General features: G+C 37.6%; 1 protein-coding gene across 3 annotated transcripts in view; it reads left to right on the top strand.

Annotated features, from left to right (window-relative positions):
• PRKD1 (protein kinase D1) overlaps positions 1-21,056 on the top strand; it is a 301,199-nt gene that overhangs the window by 264,272 nt on the left and 15,871 nt on the right. For all 3 annotated transcript variants that reach the window (XM_063090384.1, XM_063090383.1, XM_063090382.1), the window contains 3 exons: positions 16,771-16,932; positions 17,454-17,552; positions 18,552-18,819. In XM_063090384.1, coding sequence (XP_062946454.1) covers positions 16,771-16,932; positions 17,454-17,552; positions 18,552-18,819 — 529 coding nt within the window. The remainder of the gene's footprint in view (positions 1-16,770; positions 16,933-17,453; positions 17,553-18,551; positions 18,820-21,056) is intronic.

Genomic DNA, 21,056 nt, shown 5'->3' with positions numbered 1-21,056 from the left:
CCTGACGATATATGATGTGGAGCATCTTTTCATATGCTTATTTGGCATGTGTATATCTTCGTTGGTGAGGTATCTGTTAAGGTCCATTTCTTAATCTGGTTGTATGTTTTTTTATTGTTGAGTTTCAAGAGTTCTTTGTATACTTTAGATAACAGTCTCATATCAGATGTCTTTTGCAAATATTTTCTCCCATCTGTGGCTTGTTTTCTCATTCTTTTGGTAGATTTTGTACATAAAATTTTCCATTCATATCTCTTTTCTGAAGGATTCCTGGTGATGGGTAGAAAATGTCATATATTTTTATCCTATTTCTATGTTGAAAAGTTTAAAAAGGCTAGAAACAGTAAAAGTGTTTTTATGTGTTGTTTTCTGCATACTCTCACTTCTCTGCATTTAATGACTTCTTTTATAGAGAAAGGAGAGGGCTCATTATGTTTATCATGTGTCTGTAGCAACCCTAGAATCTAAATCTAGATTGAATCATTCCCAGAACTGATGATAAATAATTGAGAGGTGTGTGGATATGTGTATGGATAGACATGGATACAGGCTGTATTGTTAAATCAATTCATAACTAAAGCCAAAACATTTCATTATTTTAGTTATACTAAGTTTTCCATTTGTATCATCAGGGCTAAAGCTAGGGCCAAGGGTTCAGAGACCCTACAAACCCATTGTACAGATTGGGTCACAGACCCCTCACATGCCAGGCTGGGTCACCAGACCCCTCACACGCAGGTACACAAGCTTAAGTAATCGGGAAATGTCCTGGGAGACATTGGCAGATGACATGAGCTCAGTCTTCAGTCCTCAGCTTCCTCTTTGGTGGCATCGACAGTGTACAGCAGATCCAGCAGCAGCAGCTTCCAGCAGCCTCCAGAAGCAGCAGTGGTGGCCTCCTGGAGGGTCAGGGGGCCCTGGCAGTAACAGCCTCCAGCAGCAGTAACGGCCTCCCCGTGTCCCCCGCCCGGGGGCATCCTGGAGGCAGGAGGGAGGCCCTGTGGTTCAGAGCCACTCGTCCTTTATACTTAAGTCCATAACCCAGGACACCTGGATGCACATGCGCAGTTACATTAGACAATAGCCAAGGAACACCTGGGCACACGTGCATATTTTCATCAAATGCTTGGTGAGATTCTGAACATCTGAGGCGCCCCGACCATTTTCCTTCACTTTCCCTACACAGGCCTTGAGTGATTTTTTTGCTATGCAAATATTGAATTGGTATGTCCCCACCCCCACCCTTCAGCCAATTTTACTTAATAGAATGCTGAGGACTTACAGCAAATTTAAGGTGAAAAAATGTAATTGTAAATTGTGTCTTATAAGCTAGCCACCTAAAAGTTGACTCCCTTCTTTGATGTCAGGGCACAATACATCTGTTGTCAGCAGTTCATAGAGATGCTTCAACTTATTATTTCTTCTACAACATTTTGAATATTAAACCAGGGTCAATTTCTGCTAATTAGTGGCACAACAAAAGTACCTATACTTACACTACAGTTTGGATGGATGATATGAGCAAACAGTTCTTAACAGGAATGATCTGAGCATTTCTGAGTTCTGAGTCCAACAGGTTAAATTTGATTGTGGCGTTATTGATCGAAATGATAACCAGTGATACCTATTCACAGGGGTGTCGATTGTCATAAGTGGTCTTGTTGAAGTAATATTGCATGCATTTATTCTTTGGACAGTAAGTTTTAGCTTTACTTTATTCTAAGTTAATATTAGTGTGAATTTCTAAAATTTTGCAGATGAAATTTCTCGAAATATGCTACCCCCTAAAAGGTAACTGCTGACATATGAGCCTATTTAAATTGTAGACTTTTTGCCATCTGAACACGAAGTGAGAACATGTTCACTTGCCACAACCACATGATCTCTGTTTACTTTAGGCCTGCAGAGCTCTCACATGGTGCAACACTCAGCCTTGGCCTTGTTGACCTCAGAGTTGAAGCACCTGTGTTGTCATTGCCCTGTAAAAACACAGCAAGGGTGCCAAGCAATGGCAAGTAATTATGTTATTAGAGTAAAGTATGTTCTTAAGTAAGTTACATAATAACTTATCCTGCAAATGCCCAAGGCTTGGCATCAAGAGAAAAGAGAGGAAAGTAAGCATCCTGGAGAGAAATGTTGTGTAAGTTGGGCTTTATTTCTTAAATTATCTGAGACAAAGCAGCTTACTTCTCCCATTCCCTTTCATTCAGCTTTTCCTTATACTTGTATATTAGCACAAGAATGAAATAAAACGTTTATCAGACTATTAATACAAAATGTCAATGAATTATAATGGTAATTATGTAAGTCAAGTAACATTTTAATACCCCAAAGTTTATTTTCCATCCACTAAGTGAGAGGAAAGCTCTAGTATTCTTTTTGCTTTGTTACATTATTATCCTTTTGTTCTTCAATTTGTATTATCTGAAATTATTATAATTCCCAATAAAATACGAAGGCTTGTTAATCCTCACAAATAAAGATATTTTCTTCCATCTGAAAATACATCAAAGCAAAATATCATGTTATGAAAAAGTAGCTGTATGAAGACTGGCAAAATATTGATAATTATTGGTGTTGGGTGATGGGTACATGGACTTTTTTATATTGTTTACCCCACTTTTGAGTATAATTAAATATAAATAAATGTAGGGAAAATATAGGAAAATGGTCAGGGCCCCTCAGATGTTCAGAATCTTGCCGAGCATTTGATGTAAATATGCACGTGTGCCGACGTGCTCCTTGGTTATTGTGTAATGTACTTGTATGTGTGCACCCAGGTGTCCTGGGTTAGCAGGAACCTCTGAACATCTGAGGGGCCCAGACCATTGTTTCTGTATTTTCCCAACATGGACTTAAGTATAAAGGATGAGTAGCTCTGATCCACAATGTCCCCCACCACTGGGATGCCTCTCGGGGGCCAGGAGGAGGCCACTACTGCCGCTGGAGGCTGTTGATGCAAGCTGTTGCTGCCAGTGCCCCCAGGATGCCCCAGAGAGGCCACCGCTGCTGCTGCTGCTGAGGACTGAGCTCATGTCATCTGCTAATGGCTCCCAGGATCTTTCACAATTACCTAGCATGGAACTGCATATGAGGGGTCTGTGACCCAGCCTGGCATGTGGGGGGTCTGGTGACCCAGTCTGGCATGTGAGGTATTGTTGGGAAAATATAGGAAAATGGTCAAGGGCCCTCAGATGTTCAGAATCTTGCCAAGAATTTGATGTAAATGTGCACGTGCGCCCAGGTGTTCCTTGGCTATTGACTAATGTAGTTACACACGTGCACCCATGTGTTCTGGGTTATGGACTTAAGTATAAAGGATGAGCAGCTCTGATTCATGGGGACCCCCAGTCTCTGGTATGCCCCCGTAGGAGCCATGGGGAGGCCACTACTGCTGCTTGAAGCTGTTGCTGCCAGTTCCCCCGGGATGCCCCAAGAGGCCACCAACGCTGCTGCTTCTGCTGCTATAAGCTGCTGCTGCTGCTGAGGACAGAGCTCATGTCGTCTGCCAACAACTCCCAGGATCTTTCCCAGTTACCTAGTGTGGACCTGCGTCTGAGGGGTCTGGTGACCCAGCCTGGCAGGTGAGGGTTCTGGTGACTCATTCTGTACAATGGTTTTGAAGGGTCTGAGCCCTAGCCCTGATAATACAAATGGAAACTTAGTATAACTAATGAAACATTTTGGCTTTAGTTATGAATTTCTTTAATAATTGTAGCTATTAGTGTAACCTGACAGGTGTCTAGTGACCCAGCCTGGCATGTGAGGGGTCTGGTGACCCAGTCTGTACAAAGGGTCTGTGAGCCCTAACCCCTAGCCTGGCAAGACAAATGGCTACGTCGGCAGGAGTCCGACAATAACCCCAACCAGACAATTGACATAGCTATAGCACTAACCTGACAATTGGCGTTGTCACGTACCAGTACAATTAGTGTAGCTATTGCCACAGCCCTAACCCGACAATAAATAATAAATAATTCTTATTACTGATGTTTGTGAGCTCTTTCCCTCAGTTCCGTTTGTGTGGAAGACCTCATACTCTTGCTCTGGAATTGAGGGATGTGGAGACCAAATAGTGCAGGCTGTGTACGGTGCGGTAGGCAGAATGGCCCCCCAAAGATATCCAGGCCCTAATCCCTGGAACCCATAAATATGTTACCTTAGGTGGCAAAAGGGACTTTGCAGATGTAATTAAGATTACAGCCTTAGAATAGCAAGAGAAACTTGGATTGTTCGGGTTTGCTCAATCTAATAAAATGAGCCCTTAAAAGCAGAAAGTTTTCTTCAACTGGAGGCAGAAGAGATGCGGCTGGAGAAGTTCTGGAGATTTGAAATGTGAGGACTCAGCATTTAGAAGCTGGTTGGAAGATAGAGCAGCAACACGAAGAGGAACTGAGGCAGCCTCAAGGAGCTGGGAGAAGTTCTCGGCAAGGAAACAGGGACTCACCTCTGCAGCCCCGAGAACTGGATTCTGTCAACAACCTGCGTGAGCTTGGAAGCAGATTCTCCTTCAGAGCCTCCACATCTAGAACATTGCCATCAACTTGATTTCTGCCTAGGAAACCCAGACTTCTGACCTTCAGAACTGTGAAAACATGAACACACAGAAAAAACCACACAGCAAGGGGAAAGATGGGAGATGACAAACTAGGTGTAAGTTTGTGGCAGTTCATACTTAATCTGATGTAGCCTCTGCTGGGTGAAAGGCAGAAGGTAGTTTTCTTCTCTGCAGCTTACTGTAAACTTCTCTCTTTCCCTAAAGAGAGAAATTTGTCCCAGACCTCCTTAAAATGCCAGAAAATCTGCCCAGTGATAGTAACGAACCCTTACTGTGTACGAGGCACAATCCCAAGTATTTTGTACACATTAAGTAATAAGTCCTGATTGCGTTATGAGGTTAGGCGCATTATCATGATTCCATTTTACGTATGAAGAAAGAGAAGCATCTGAGTTTAAATCACACATGGGAAGTCAGGAGATGGGAAAAGGCAGAGCTGGAATTCAAACTCAGGCAGTCCATCCCCAGAGGACTTGCTCCTGAAATTATGCTCCATGCCTTGAGACATTCTGGGTAGGCGTTACCTGTTCCGGGATAAATCAAAAATCAAGAAAGAGAAGGGAGTTGAAAGGCCTTTGGTAAGTAAGTGGGAATAGGGGGGACAGTGATCATTATCATCTGAATAGCCCATTTTCAATTCTTTATTTCTCATCCTCAGGACAATAATGAAATCATAGAACAGTTTTCACAAACCACATAAGGGAAGGTTGGCATGGAGGGAAGGGGTGATTCAGAGGGCATAGGTTCACAGTGCTCTTTAGATGCTGCTGCTGCTGAACTGTTTCTTTGTGGGCATTGGAAATAATCTGAAAGGAGGAGTATCTCCTTATTAAAGCTAGGTATAAAATACAAATTACTCGGTAGGAAAATCATGTGTTTCTTCCTATCGAAGATATTGAAATTTTTCCAAAAACAGTGGCTAAAACTGGTATGTCTTGAAGGTGTTGTACCTGGGAAGTGAAGGACACTGTCTTTGTCATACTCGCAGGACGAAGGAAAATCATTTTGAAACTCATCAGTGGTGGCATCTCTGGTATTCACATCTATATCATTGGTATTTATCATAAAAATATATTATTCATTATCAGAATCCTGAGATTGCTTACTAACAGATTTAAGTGAACTCAATGAAGAAGTCACGCACTGTACATTTTTTCTGAAAGAAAGGCTGTCATATCATATTTGATGCAAAAGGTACTGGCACTGTGTCAGACAGGTATTAGCATATCAAAAATAATGTCATTTAAGTCTTAAATAGTAACTTAATGAAAAGTGAGGAGAAATTGGGATTCTTTCAAATTTTGTTGAGCATTTAATAAACACTAGGCACTAGGCTTACAGTGAGAATACAGTTGATAAAATATAGGCCTTAAGGAGCTCGTAGTCTTGTAGGTAAAACAAATAGGTTCACCAATAACTAAATATAAGGTGATAAGTGTTATGAAAGAGGATCACACTAAAGACTCTGGGAATAGAGAAGTATCCAGGTCAGTGAAAGCTGTCACTTATACCAGGCAAATGTTCTGGTTTAGACTGAGGGAACAGAGAGTACGAAAGCATAGAAAAGAGAAAGACAATGAGGCTTGTTATGACAACCGTTTAGTATGGCAACAGAGAAGGGTGGATATGTGGGAGAAGAAGCTGCATACATATTTGAATAGGAGGGGGAAAAGGAACTCATCATGAAGGGTTTTATATTGCCTTGCTAAAGGGAGGCACCTTATCCTGAAGTTGGTGGTGATTCATTCACTCCTGGGCTTGAAGCAAAATGGTCTGATCAGAATCACCTTTGGGAAACCACAGTGGCAGCCCTTTGAAGGATGGTTGGAGAAGAACAAGACCTAAAGCAAGGAGATCAGTTGGGAGGCTATGGCAGATCCCTAGGAGAGAGATAAGGGCTCAAACCAAGGCAACAACAGTGAGGATGAAGGTAAGGGGTGGGTGTGAGAGAGATTAAGGAGGTGGACTCTATTTAGACTCGCTGGTTCGTGGAAGTGAGGGAGAAATAAACATTACAATGACTTCCAGATTTCCAACCTGGGTGGGTTGTCGTTCACCCAGAGAGGAAACACCAGAAGAGTGAGTTTGGATGGATTTATGCTGATTTCATTGTGGGGCATCTTTCATTTAAATAAACATATCCGAAAGAAGTTGGATACAAGATTCTATAATTCAGAAGAGCTTGCCATATTGATTTGAGTGTTATCGTTAAAAAGTATTTTTATAATCATCTGCTCTCTGTAAGATGACTTTTTAGCATCTGTCAGAGAATTATAGGCTATTTCCCTTTCATAAGGTGTTAGGTGATTGTGATTTCTAGGACCATTAAGTAAAGCATAAATTGTAAGAGGCTGTAATTAGAACATGAATTAGGTGTTCTCTTCTCTCAACACTGGCAAACTGGCAGGAGAGTCAGCAAAGCCATCGCTACAGTACCATATCTCTGAGAAAGTCACCTTGTGCTCCCACCTACACAGCTGTGCAATGGAATATTCTTCCCTTCTGTTCTGCATGCCATTTAGGATTTAGATAGTGGACTCAACACTTTTAAGTTTATTTTATTCTATGTCAATATGAGCTAAGTCATTTCGTGCTTTGATAGAAGAGTAGTCAGAAGCCCCCATATTAAGGCTACATTGCTCCTAAAAATCCATTGAAAAGATATGTTGAATCTAATTGTACTCTTTTCATCTCTCATATGTTTGAGTAGAATAATCCTAAAGGTAGAAGAAAGAAGAGGAAAATATGACAACTTTAACTTATCGCAACTACATATATGGAATAAATTCTCAACTCCAGATATACAATAAAGCAATCTTTTACAATTAAATATAAGTACTTATGTTTCAATGTTAAAGAATATTGCTTAACACAGATCTAAAAAATATAAACTAAAATGTATACATAACTAAAAATTAGAATTAGTTAATTCTTTATTTTTTAATATAATATTATTACTTTTATAAAAGCCTTTGATTCTAGTGACTAGTTTCCATCAATTACGTTAAGAATTTTCTAAGCAACTTGGGTCAGGAAAATTTTTGTCTTGATCTCCAAATGGTATTTCCTCCCAGACTTCTAAACAACTTATATTCATCCCATGGATATGTTATCAATCTGTTACGTGTGAATGGACACTATTCTTTCCTGTACTTGACCAAATGTTCCATTTCCTGAAAATTAAATTACTTAAATGCAACAAACAGATGGCCAGAGAGTCCTGTGGTAGCTTGCTTTGCCATGAAATGTAATATCTGAATTCCTGAGGTAAGCCTGAGAAGTTAAAAATTCTTTTTGCAGGTTACTATGCCATAGTTGCTATTGCAGTCTTTATTGCCATTTTTAAACTAATTTATTTACTTTGAACATTGGAGGTAAAGGATAAAAAGCTATCTTATATGAAAAATAAATTGTGCTCAAGTCATATGGACCATCATGGTTTATGCTTATATTAAAGTTTTCCTTAAGGTATTGAAAATGATAACATAAATTACATATGAAAATAGAAAAAAAAAAATAATTAGAAAAATAATACCTTGAATTTTTTTTTCTATATCCAGTCTTCAAATATTAGGTTCTCTGGGGTAAAGGAATTCTTTACATCAGTATAGTATAGGGAGTTTGGATAGATAAGTTATGATGCTTTAAATTCCGATTTATTTTCTTTTGCTACTGTCAAATATAAAAACAAGTTTCATCGTTTCACTCAATGGAAAAAAAATATAGCTCATGAGTAAGCACCTGTGATAGCCTTATCTCAACCATATATAATAAACTTTTAAAAAATTAGCTTATTTTATATCAGCTGTTCAAAAAAAGCAAGATAATTCTGCTAGTGGAAAGATATTTTTGGCTGCCACTCAATATGTTCTTTAGGAAACCTATAAAGCATAAAGATTTTTATAAAAGAGCAAGGGGCCAAATGCAATGAATGTATGGGATTAAACTTCTCTAAATTGTTTATCATTTGTATATACTTGGCCTTTAATCTGATTGAATATATATATATATATATTTTATTTTATTATTATTATTTTTTTTAGTGGGGTTCTTTGGGCATTGTGAAATTATATCTGAATGGAGCAATGGAAATACCTGCAATACAGATCTATTATCACTATTTGTTTGTTAGGGTTTTTTAAATTTTTATTTTATTTTGTAAATATACAATGTGGTCGATTATTGTGGCCAATTACCGAAACCTCCCTCCCTTCCTTCTCTCCCCCCTCCCTCCCAACAACCTCCTTTCTGTTCGCTTGTCATATCAACTTCAAGGAATTGTAATTGTTGTGTCTTCTCCCCCCTCCCCCAGTTTATTTGTGTATTTATTTATTTATTTATTTATAGCTCCCACAAATAAGTGAGAACATGTAATATTTCTCTTTCTGTGCCTGACTTGTTTCACTTAATATAATTCTCTCTAGGTCCATCCATGTCAATGCAAATGGCAGTATTTAATTCTTTTTTATAGCAGAGTAGTATTCCATTGTGTGGATATACCACATTTTCCGTATCCACTCATCTGATGATGGACATTTGGGCTGGTTCCACTCTTAGCTATTGTAAATAGTGCTGCAGAGAACAATGGGGAACAGGTATACCTTCGACTTGATGATTTCCATTTCTCTGGTTATATTCCCAGCAGTAGGATAGCTGGGTCATATGGTAGATCTATCTGCAATTGTTTGAGGAACCTCCATACCATTTTCCATAGAGGCTGCACCATTTTGAAGTCCCACCAGCAATGCATGAGAGTTCCTTTTTCGCTGCAACCTCACCAGCATTTATCATTCACAGTCTTTTGGATTTTAGCCATCCTAACTGGGGTGAGATGGTATCTCAGTGTGGTTTTGATTTGCATTTCCCGAATGCTGAGTGACGTTGAGCATTTTTTCATGTGTCTGTTGGTCATTCGTATATCTTCCTTTGAGAAATGCCTATTAAGCCCTTTTGTCCATTTATTCATTTGGTTACTTGGTTTTTTGTTGTAAAGTCATTTTAGTTTTTTGTATATTCTGGATATTAATCCTTTGTCATATGTATATTTCACAAATATTTTCTCCCACTCTGGTTGTCTTTTAACTCTGTTAATTGTTTCTTTTGCTGTGCAGAAGCTTTTTAGTTTGATATAATCCCATTTATTTATTTTTCCTTTGGTTGCCTGTGCTTTGGGGGTCATATTCATGAAGTTTGTGCCCAGTCCTACTTGCTGAAGTGTTTCTCCTATGTTTTCTATAAGAAGTTTTATTGTTTCAGGGTCTATATTTAATTCTTTAATCCATTTTGAGTTGATTTTAGTATATGGTGAGAGGTATGGGTCTAGTTTCATTCTCCTGCATATGGGTATCCTGTTATCCCAGTACCATTTGCTGAAGAGGCAGTCTCTTCCCCAGTGTATAGGCTTGGTGCCTTTGTCAAAGATCAGATGGCTGTAGGTGTTTGGGTTGGTTTCTGGATTCTCTATTCTATTTCATTGATCAGTGTGTCTGTTTTTATGCCAGTACCATGCTGTTTTGGTTATTATAGCTTTGTAGTATAGTTTAAAGTCAGGTAGTGTTATGCCTCCAGCTTTATTTTTTTTGCTCAGCATTGCTGTGGCTATGCATGGTCTTTTGTTATTCCATATAAACGTCTGGATAGTTTTTTTCCATTTCTGAGAAAAATGTCATTGGAATTTTGATGGGGATTGCATTGAAATTGTATATCATTTTGAGTAGTATGGACATTTTCAAAATGTTGAGTCTTCCATTCCAAGAGCATGGGATGTCTTTCCATCTTCTTGTGTCCTCTGTAATTTCTCTCATCAGTGGTTTGTAGTTCTCATTATAGAAATTTTTCACCTCCTTGGTTAACTCAATTCCTAAGTATTTTATTTTTTTGGTGGCTATTGTAAATGGGCACGCTTTCTTGATTTCTCTTTCTGCATGTTCACTATTGGAGAATAGAAATGCTACTGATTTTTGTGTGTTGATATTGTATTCTGCAACTTTGCAGAAATCATTTATCAACTCCAGGAGTTTTTTTGTAGAGGCTTTAGGCTGTTTGATGTGTAGGGTCATGTCATCTGCAAACAGGGACAGTTTGACTTCATCTTTTCCAATCTGGATGCCCTTTCTTTTTTTCTCTTTGATTGCTCTGACTAGTACTTCCAACACCATGTTGAATAGGAGTGGTAAGAGTGGGCATCCTTGTCTGCTTCCTGTTCTTGAAGGAAAAGCTTTGAGCTTTTCCCCATTCAGGATGATATTGGCAGTGGGTTTATCATATATGGCTTTAATTATGTTGAGATACTTTCCATCTATACCTAACTTGTAAATAGTCTTTCTCATGAATGAGTGTTGAATTTTATCAAATGCTTTTCAGCATCTATAGAGATGATCATATGGTCCTTGTGTTTGATTGTATTGATATGGTATATCACACTTATTGATTTCTATGTTGAACTAGCTTTCCATCCCTGGGATGAATCCCACTTGATCATGGTGTATAATTATTCATATGTGTTGCTGTATTCTGTTAGCTAGTATTTTATTGAGGATTTTTGCATCTATATTCATCAAGGATATTGGCCTGTAGTTTTCTTTTTTAGTTGTATCTTTACCTGGTTTTGGTATCAGGGTGATGTTTGCTTCATAGAATGAGTTTGAAGAATTGCCTCTGTTTAATTCTTTGGAATAGTTTGTAGAGAATTGGTGTTAATACCTCTTTGAATGTTTGGTAGAATTCTGCTGTGAATCCATCTGGCCCTGGGCTTTTCTTTATTGGGAGCCTTCTGATAACTGCCTCAATCTCTTTTATTGTTATTGGTCCTCAGTTCAGATTTTCTATATCTTGGCTCAGTTTTGGTAGCTTGTGTGTGTCCAGAAATTTATCCATTTCCTTCAGATTTTCAAATTTGTTGGTATATAGTTGTTTATAGTAGTCTCTAATGATTCCTTGTATTTCAGAGGTATCAGTTGTAATATCACCTTTTTTATTTCTAATTTTTGTTATTTGGGTCTTCTCTCTTCTTTTTTTCATTAGCCATGCTAATGGTTTGTCAGTTTTATTTAGCTTTTTAAAAAACCCAACTTTTTGATTCATTGATCTTTTGAATCATTTTTGGGTTTCAATTTCATTAAGTTCTGCTCTGATCTTAATGGTTTCTTTCCATCTGCTAACTGTGGGTTTGGATCGTTCTAGTTTTTCTAGTTCCTTAAGGTGAAGTATTAGGTTGTTCACTTGCCATCTTTCCATTCTTCTGAAGTAAGCATTTAATGTGATAGATTTCCCCCTTAGTACTGCTTTTGCAGTATATTGCACAGGTTTTGGTATGATGTGTCATTGTTTTCATTAGTTTCAATAAATTTTTTGATTTCCTGTTTAATTTCTTCTTGGACCCATGTGTCATTAAGTAGAATGCTTTTTAATTTCCATGTGTTTGTATAGTTTCCAGAATTTCATTTGTTATTGATTTCTAGTTTTAATCCATTGTGGTCTGAAAAAATACATGGGATAATTCCAATTTTTTTGTATTTGTTGAGACTTGATTTGTGACCTAATATGTGATCTATCCTGGAGAATGATCCATGTGCTGATGAGAAGAATGAATATTCTGAGGTTATTGGGTGGAATGTTCTGTAGATATCTGCGAAGTCCACTTGGTCTCAAGTAGTGTTTAGATCTTGTGTTTCTCTGCTGATTCTTTGCCTATATGCTGTCCAATATTGATAGTGGGGCATTTGGGTCCCCTGCTATTATGGTATTAGTGTCTATTTCCTTCTTTGGGTCTAATAGAGTTTGCTTTATAAATCTGGCTGCTCTGACATTGGGTGCCTATATATTTATGATTGTTATGTCTTCTTGATGGATCAATCCTTTTATCATTGTGTAGTGGCCCTCATTATCTCTTTTTATGGTTTTTAGTTTAAAGTCTATTTTATCAGATATAAGAATTGCATGGTAAATCTTTTTCTATCCTTTCACTCTTAGTCTATGTGAGTCTTTATAGGTGAGGTGGGTCTCTTTAAAGCAGCATATAGTTGGGTCCTCCTTTTTAATCCAGTCAGTCAGTCTGTGTCTTTTGATTGGGGAATTTAATCTTTTTACATTAAGACTTGTTATTGAAAAGTGTTGATTTACTCCTAGTATTTTATTGATTTTTGTTCAGCTGTCTTAAGTGTCTTTTGTTCCTTTCTTTCTGATTTACTGTTTGTCTTCTGTATTTGTTGGTTCCTTGGGTTGTAGATAAACTTTTTTTTCGCCTTCATTGTTGGCATTTTTGTTTTACTAGTGGGTTTTGATTTTTCTTGAGTTTTTATGGCAGTGGTAGTTATTTTTCAGGTACCAAATCCAGTACTACCTTGATAATTTCTTGTAAGGGTGTTCATGTGTTAGTGAACTCCTGCATTTTTTGTTTGTCTGAGAAATACACTATTTGCCCTTCATTTCTGAAGAACAGCCTTGCAGGATAGGGTATTCTTGCCTGGCAATCTCTGTCTTTTAGTATTTTGAATATATCATCCCATTCCTTCCTGGCTTTTAGGGTTTGTGATGAAAAGTCTGATGTTAGTCTGATTGGGGCTCCCTTATATGTGATTTGATGCTTCTCTGTTGCAGCTTTTAAGATTCTCTCTTTGTCTTTGAGTTTTGCCAGTTTGACTTTAACATGTCTTGGAGAAGACCTTTTTGAGTTGAATATAGTTGGGGATGTTTGAGCTTCCTGAATCTGAAGATCTGTGTCTTTTCCTATACCTGGGAAATTTTCTGCCACTATTTTGTTGAATATGTTTTCAATGCCATCTCCTTTTTCCTCCCCTTCTGGAATACCCATGACTCAGATATTTGAGTGCTTAAGGTTGTCTGATATCTCTCTTAGATTTTCTTCAATGTTTTTAATTCTTTTTTCTTTTCTTTCTTTCTTTCTTTCTTTTTTTTTTGTCTGCCTGTGTTATTTCAAACAGCCCATCTTCAAGGTCAGAAGTTCTCTCTTCTGCTTCTGCAAGCCTGCTGGTTAAACTTTCTGTTGTGTTTTTTATTTCCTTGAATGAATTCTTCAGCTAGGCAAGCTCTGCTACATTCTTTTTCAGGGCTTTGATTTCCTTGCACAATTCTTTCAGGTCCTGTATACTTTCCCTCCTTTCATCATGTTGTCTAGATGAGTTTTCTTGTATCTCATTTAGTTTCCTTCAGATTATCACTGGAAATTCCTTGTCAGATATTTCAAGGGCTACTTGTTCTATAGGATCTAGAGCTTGAGAGTTATTATCCTTTGGTGGCGTACTTTCACGATTTTTTCATATTTCTGGTATCTTTCCTTTGATGTTTAGTCATTGTGGCAAGGGATTTCACAGTCCACTGGTTTGACACTATTGTCTGTCTATGATGTTGCTGGGGCTGTCAATTTGGTATGGCTTCCTCATTGTCTGCTCGGTTGCCCACTGGTGCCTTGGGTGCATGGTCACCTCAGGTCTTAGGCTTCCCTGGGAAGGCACCTCTCTGGTCAGCATGCACTCGGCCAGGCTGGGGATATATATATATATATATATATTTTTTTTTTTTTTAAATATATATATATATATATTTTTTTTTAATCTACATATCTAACCATACTCAAAGTTCTTTATTGGCAAATAGCATAATTTTCTCACATCCCTTCATAATGATGTTTTTTGAGGATATTTGTAGAGTCCTTCAGAGCTTACAATGAACATGACACAAAATAGTTGACACTGAACACTCACTCATTAATCTGTCTTATGCTTTTGGCCTAGAATATTCTGGGAATACTCCAATCAGGTACATGTATATTAAAGTCCTGCCCTCTGTTTAAGGGCTCCTCAATTCATGTTATGCAGTAAGAAAAAAGAAAAAGGAACATATTGAGTGAATGACTTGAGTTCCTTTAAGAACTCGTGTGCTTAGAGGAATACAGGCAGAGGCACATGAGGATTTACACTACATATATGTTGGGATAATTTAGAGCTTCCTGGTCATATGACTCTCCCCTCTCTCTCCTCCAGCCTTCATAGCCTAAGGTGAGGTCAGCAGAGGCAGTGGTCTAAGCAGCTACAGCACCACTCCTGTCCTCCCTGGGTTCCCGAGTTCACTTGTTCTTAACGTTCATCTCCTCCTTAACACTACTTTTTCCTCTGCCTATGTAGAGGGGACCACCCAGGCTCGCTGCTGACTTCTTTTGTTCTGCTCCTTTCCTCTTCACTGTTCCTACTCCCCACCCAGATAACAAAGCCTTGGCCATTTATGGAAGCTAAACTCCCCAGAACACTGCTTAAATGCCTAAAGTTAGATTAGATAGAAAAAAGAATCAGGAAGATGCTCAAAGAGAAAGGTGCACTTAGCACATATCATAGTGGACTTGTCGTAGGAGAACCAGAACTCCAGCAAGACTCTCTCACATAATCCTTAAAGCTTCTGTCATTGTTATTGATTGAAAACAGGGCATCTGGTCTGTCTAGTCAGTGTCAGGGAAAGGGATATAAGAAAAAGGAAAAGAGGCAGCATGGGGCAAGGTTCAGGTATGAACACTTCTATCACCTGTATTCCATCCTGCATATCAGACAGGTGTATGTGGTCATATTAGTCTTCCACTTAAGGATCTGGTACTTCCATGATAGCAAAGCCAGCTGGCTTTCTGATCTTATTTGTAGGCAGTCAGAACAAAGTCAGAGTAGTGATCGTGTGAGCTTTGTTAACCCTCGCTCTCTCCGTGTGCTTCAGCTCTTACTAGAAGAGCACATCTCTCTGGAGGCCTAGTCTATCTGAAGCAGCCAGACTTGACCAGAAAACAGTGCAACAGTTCAAGAACAATGACTCTAGCCCTGTTCAGGTGAAAGGCTGTTAGGTGTAGGCATCTGCTCAGACAACGTTCATAAACATGCTATTCCATGACCACTTGATGTTGCATGATTGAGTCCCAAGATATCAGAAACAGAAAAACCCATCAGATGTCTGAGGCAGAGATCAAAATGGCCAAAGTAGTGAAAGGACACTATGAGAGACAGATTATCATTATGGGAGCTACTGCCAACTGTAGCCTAGCTCTGCAGCCAGTTGATGCTAGGCTTTCCTCTCAGATGGGCAGCACAGAGGACAACAGTGTAGAGTCACCCACACCCCTTCTGCTCTTCACACCCAGCATCCATCTGTGAGGCTTCTGAACAGTGAGCCATTTCAGGTTTTAAGTAGTTGGTGAAAATTTCATTTCACACACAATTTTATCACTCACTGAGATTATTTTTTCTAAAATAAAAAAAAAACATTTAATTTTATTTCTCTTTTCAGCTGTTAGCACATTTAAGTTAGTCCCTTTAAGTATTTTTTTTGTTTGTTTTGTTTAGGTATTTTTTGTTCATGAATTTTTTTTCTCATTGAAATATAAGTGGAATATATAACTGTTTTTGTAATATTAGGATTTTTGTTGTACACAGAAGAAAAATAAAGATCAAGTGGTCAAAGACTTTTGTTGATGACTCAGAATGATTCTCAGATTTTAGCATCATTATAAGGGATTGTCTAATACTAAGAATAATTTCACTTGGCATATGTAACATGTCAAGAAAAATGCAGCCTACCATTACTAGCTATTGCTTTGTTGCAATATTTATTGAATGCTTGAGAACCATGCAGGACTACCATGTAGCATGATGTTCTGGACAAAGCAGGGACTCAGTAATAATTTTTTTTTCTGTTTTCATAGTGATCTTCACTCAATATGAGAGCTTCTGTAACAAACCACTCCAGCCTCCAGTAGCAGAGCAATTCTAAAAAAATTTGACTAAGGTGCTTCATCAGTGCAGTCAGATGGACTACATGTATAAATTTCATGTATTCTACATTGGATTTCTACCAGTTGTGTAGAGATGGCCTAGTATACTTATTTAGGACAGTATGCTTAATATTGGAGATGATCCTAAGAAATTTCAGATTTCTCAATATGGTATTCTAATTAAAACCTAATTAGCAATTTACTGTGCTGGAACTTGGATTTGTAGCGTAAAAATAATTTCACTATGCATAGAAAGTAAACATGTATTTTCTGGTGACATTAGAATTTCAGAAATACAAGGCAGCACATGTGGAATGTAGAGGTGTTAAAAATCTTAAGTGTGGGTTTCTCCATTGCTTTAAGCTTGAGCAGTTTTGTATAATCAGTGAGCTTGCCAAACAGTATCAAAAAACTCATTTTCTTCAAGTGCTTTATTTATCTTTAATAGAACCTTCATCACCCTGGTGTTGTAAATTTGGAGTGTATGTTTGAGACGCCTGAAAGAGTGTTTGTTGTTATGGAAAAACTCCATGGAGACATGCTGGAGATGATCTTGTCAAGTGAAAAGGGCAGGTTGCCAGAGCACATAACGAAGTTTTTAATTACCCAGGTAAGAAATCAATTAGAGACAGAAAAAAGATAATATTTAATATCAAATGTTATCACTGTTTAACTACAGCTTCCTAGCCTTGTTGTTTAGTCCCTCCTTCCAGTCTAAACTACACTAGAAAAGGTTGCAGTGGTTTATTGTAGTATCTGATTTATAGCTGTTATTCAGAGTCCAAATTCATACCAAATTAATAACATGTATGCAGACCCCTGTATTAGAACTATTCATGAAATTTTAGAATGTACATTGGCTTAGTCCTGACTCTTTGAAAATAAATGTTGAATTCCTTTATCTGTGTCTGTCTTGGTTGCTATATGAATACCACAATATGCTACTCTTTCCATTGAACTTTCCTTAGAAACCTGTTATGTTAATCTAGCTACTTCAGTGTCTTGAACGTAAACTTGACATTTGTCATGGGTTTTTCTTGGCCTTTTAAATTTATGTCCTGGTAGAAAAAAATTTGAAATAAACTGGTAGACTTAAAATAAATAATTTTGGTGATTTCCTTTTTTTTATAGATACTTGTGGCTTTGCGGCATCTTCATTTTAAAAATATCGTTCACTGTGACCTCAAACCAGAAAATGTGTTGCTAGCATCAGCTGATCCTTTCCCTCAGGCAAGTATAAATGCCTCTCTCAGCAAAAAGCCAGCTGACAGCATCCCTGCTTCCCACAGCACCCTGTCACCTTTCTTTTTTCCCTCAAAACCTTTATTTGTTTCAAGTTTTTCCTGCTTGTTTTCATCAATTTGTTACCTTCTTATATTCTGGGGACTGTGGCTTTGTCACTGGGTCTTCTCAGTTCAACCCGCCTTAATAACACACAACTGCACCTTCTCAGTCTGTTTTTCGGCTTCTCTACAACTGGAAGACCTAGGCCAGTGTGGAAAGCATTGGCCTGAGAGTGAGAACACTTAAAAGAGTCACAGAGATGCTACTGGCTCTCTAATGTTGGGCAAGACATTAAACCTCAGTATTATTTTCAAAGACAAGGGCAAAACTTTCTTCCTTTCCTCAACCAAGAGGGTGGAAAACAACTGATCTTTCATCCAGGGAATCATAGATCGGAAGTGACCTGAAGAAGGTGACTGTCCTGCCTACGTGCCAATGCGGAGCTAATATTGAGGATTATTGTGGATGGCATGATGCATCTCTGTACTTATCCTTCATCCTTTACTTATAATAAGCCCTTTAGTCAAGTTCATCACTTCCCTGATGTGCAAAATGTTTTCATGCTTTGTAAACAGTATTTCCCACTCAAGTATACTTTTTTTCACATTTGATTCTTAGTTTTTTGGGAGAGGAAGGAAGACTGTTTAGATGGTATTTTTATGAATGAAAACATACTTTGGGGGCTGGTTGGTTATCTCAATTGGTTAGACCATGATGTTGAGAACACCAATGTCCAGGGCTCGATCCCTGTACCAGCCAGCCGCCAAAACAAACAGAAAAACCAGAAAACATACTTTTGTATCAGTACATAAACCACTATCTTCAAGTACATAAAATGGAAAATAGTTCATTTTATGCAAAGTATTATGGTTGTCTCTGATGGACCTGAGCTAACACACAAACACACAATTGTGAACTATTTCCTCAAACCCTTACTGTCAACAGGTGAAACTTTGTGATTTTGGTTTTGCCCGAATCATTGGAGAGAAGTCTTTCCGGAGGTCAGTGGTGGGTACCCCAGCTTACTTGGCTCCTGAGGTTCTAAGGAACAAGGGCTATAATCGCTCTCTAGACATGTGGTCTGTTGGGGTCATCATCTATGTAAGCCTCAGTGGCACGTTTCCATTTAATGAAGATGAAGACATACACGACCAAATCCAGAATGCAGCTTTCATGTATCCACCAAATCCCTGGAAGGAAATCTCTCACGAAGGTAATATCTTCCATTCAGAAATGATGATGGTTTAATCCTTAAGTGTTATGCTATTAATTTAATAGTGAATTATTAAATTGACAAATGCTCACTATAAAGTACCCACTGGAGTGGAGGTACAAAGGCACAAATCGGGGTGTGAGAAGTAAAGGAAATGGAGACCAAAAGTGTCTTTTGATGAAGTGTATGTGTATTTATACACTATGTACACACATATAGAATATATAGTATGTGTATATATACTATATGTATGTATATATATGTACACACACATACACACGAGAGATTGGGAAATATGTATTAAGATGTAAATGAAACATCCAGGGAAAAGTTGTTCATATTTGGTATATTTCCATAGAATTTATGAATATTTATACCTGGATGTGATGCTAATAATGAATCTTTAGTAAGGGCTTACTTACCATGTGCCTGGTTCTGTGTTAACCACTTTAAACTATTATCAACATAAGAACTTTATGATATTGATATTTTAATTTCATATTACATATATTAGTATACCAAGTTCTTTGTCTGCTGATTTCCTTTGTGTGACATTAAGGTATGTATAATATTTTATTTGGGTATTTCTCTGGAATTTTTAGGTTGTTTAGTATTATAACATCCTAATGTATAATTTCTGTATGTATCTCTGATGACTTCTTTTGGATAGATTACTTTGGCAGTGTTGCTTTATTTAACATTATAATCTTCTTAGCAAATATTTCCTTCCTTTTAAAGGAAAAGAGATAGCTTTAAAAGAAATGGCAGAGTCTGACAGGGTAGAGCCAATGTGGTGTTCAGTGATTCAGAAAGGAGTTTCTCAGTAAACATACTTTGGAGTTTGTTTAATTCTTATAAAAATCCCATAAGACAGGTTTTACTATTACACTTATATTTGAGGTAAAAAAAACTAAAGCAAAAGAAGTGACACCACAGGGCAAGATCACATAGCTAGAAAGTGGCAGGGCCAGAGTTCATACTCAGACCCTCTGAGCATCTGCCCTTTCACCAGTAGACTCACTTCTTTTCTAGTCTATGAGAAATGTCTAATTCTAAACTTATTTTAACTGTTCAGATTTTCACCACTTAATGAGGCTAATACATTCATAGATAAACATCTCTTACTTGATACCTGTCATTGCATACATTCTGTAGATGGGAAAAGAGTATGTATAAACTGCCTAAGGTAAATTAAATTCTTATACCACCACTGGTATTAAATAGCAAGAGCTGTCTATTATCAGAGCTTTAAGTTACCATTAGCAACTAACTCTCTAATTAGTTATAAATCATAACTAATGGATATATCTTAGAATCTGTGGCCTACAAAAGAACTGTCATTATGTATGCCAAAGGAATAATTAAATATTTAGTGTAATTCAACAAAGACAAAAAGTGAAATGTAATTATTTTTCTGAAGACAGAAAAGAGGGAATTATCAAATAACCTTATGACCAGTACCCTTGTTAGGCAACATTTCCGCTAAATAGAATTAACCATTATACTTGATACCTCTAATCCAGAAGTTCTATAAGATAACTTGATGCTGTTATCAGAATGCAAATCTGGAATATCTCTGAATCCAGTAAGACCCTTTCCTGTTATGCAGGCATGGGTTATTGGAGAAATAACCTTCACATTTTTAAACTTTTTTTCTTGAGTAGTGGAACAGATGATGCCCACTCCCTGCTATCAGGGAAATTTACCTTGCTATGTAGATATAACCTATTTGGATGTAGCCTATTTAGGCCAGAAATGAATAGATGTAGATGTGAACATTTAATTATTACTGGTAATACAGATGTGAGGCATAGATATCAATGGATAAAGAAACAGGTGTTGGGAAATCACAAAACAACATATATCACAGGTAATACAAAAGTAGAGGACAGAACATAAAATGTGCTTCAAAGCACTTAAAAACTAGTTTGGAAATGAGTTATGAGTTTGGAAAAATGATCATTTATTTCCTTGAGTTGTTAGCTAGGTATAAAATCACGGTCTTCAAGTTCAGAGGGAGAATCACTGTGGACTTGACTAGTTAGAATTGCATTTTCAGAGGAGATGGAACTTAGGTCAGTCACTGAAGAATGGAAAGGAAGAGGTACAGCATTTTAGCAAGAAGGAATTATACAGGATAATTCAAAATTCATTTATATCTGACCAGAAAGTAGACATTTTATTTGGCTATAGAAATGTCTAAGCACTAAAAATTTCCTGCCACTCAAAGTGATGTG

Source organism: Cynocephalus volans, chromosome 3 (genome assembly GCF_027409185.1).
Source record: "Cynocephalus volans isolate mCynVol1 chromosome 3, mCynVol1.pri, whole genome shotgun sequence".
Classification (NCBI taxonomy): Eukaryota; Metazoa; Chordata; class Mammalia; order Dermoptera; family Cynocephalidae; genus Cynocephalus; species Cynocephalus volans.
The sequence above is the reverse complement of the archived record's forward strand: the minus strand, read 5'-3'. Positions and strand labels throughout refer to the sequence as shown.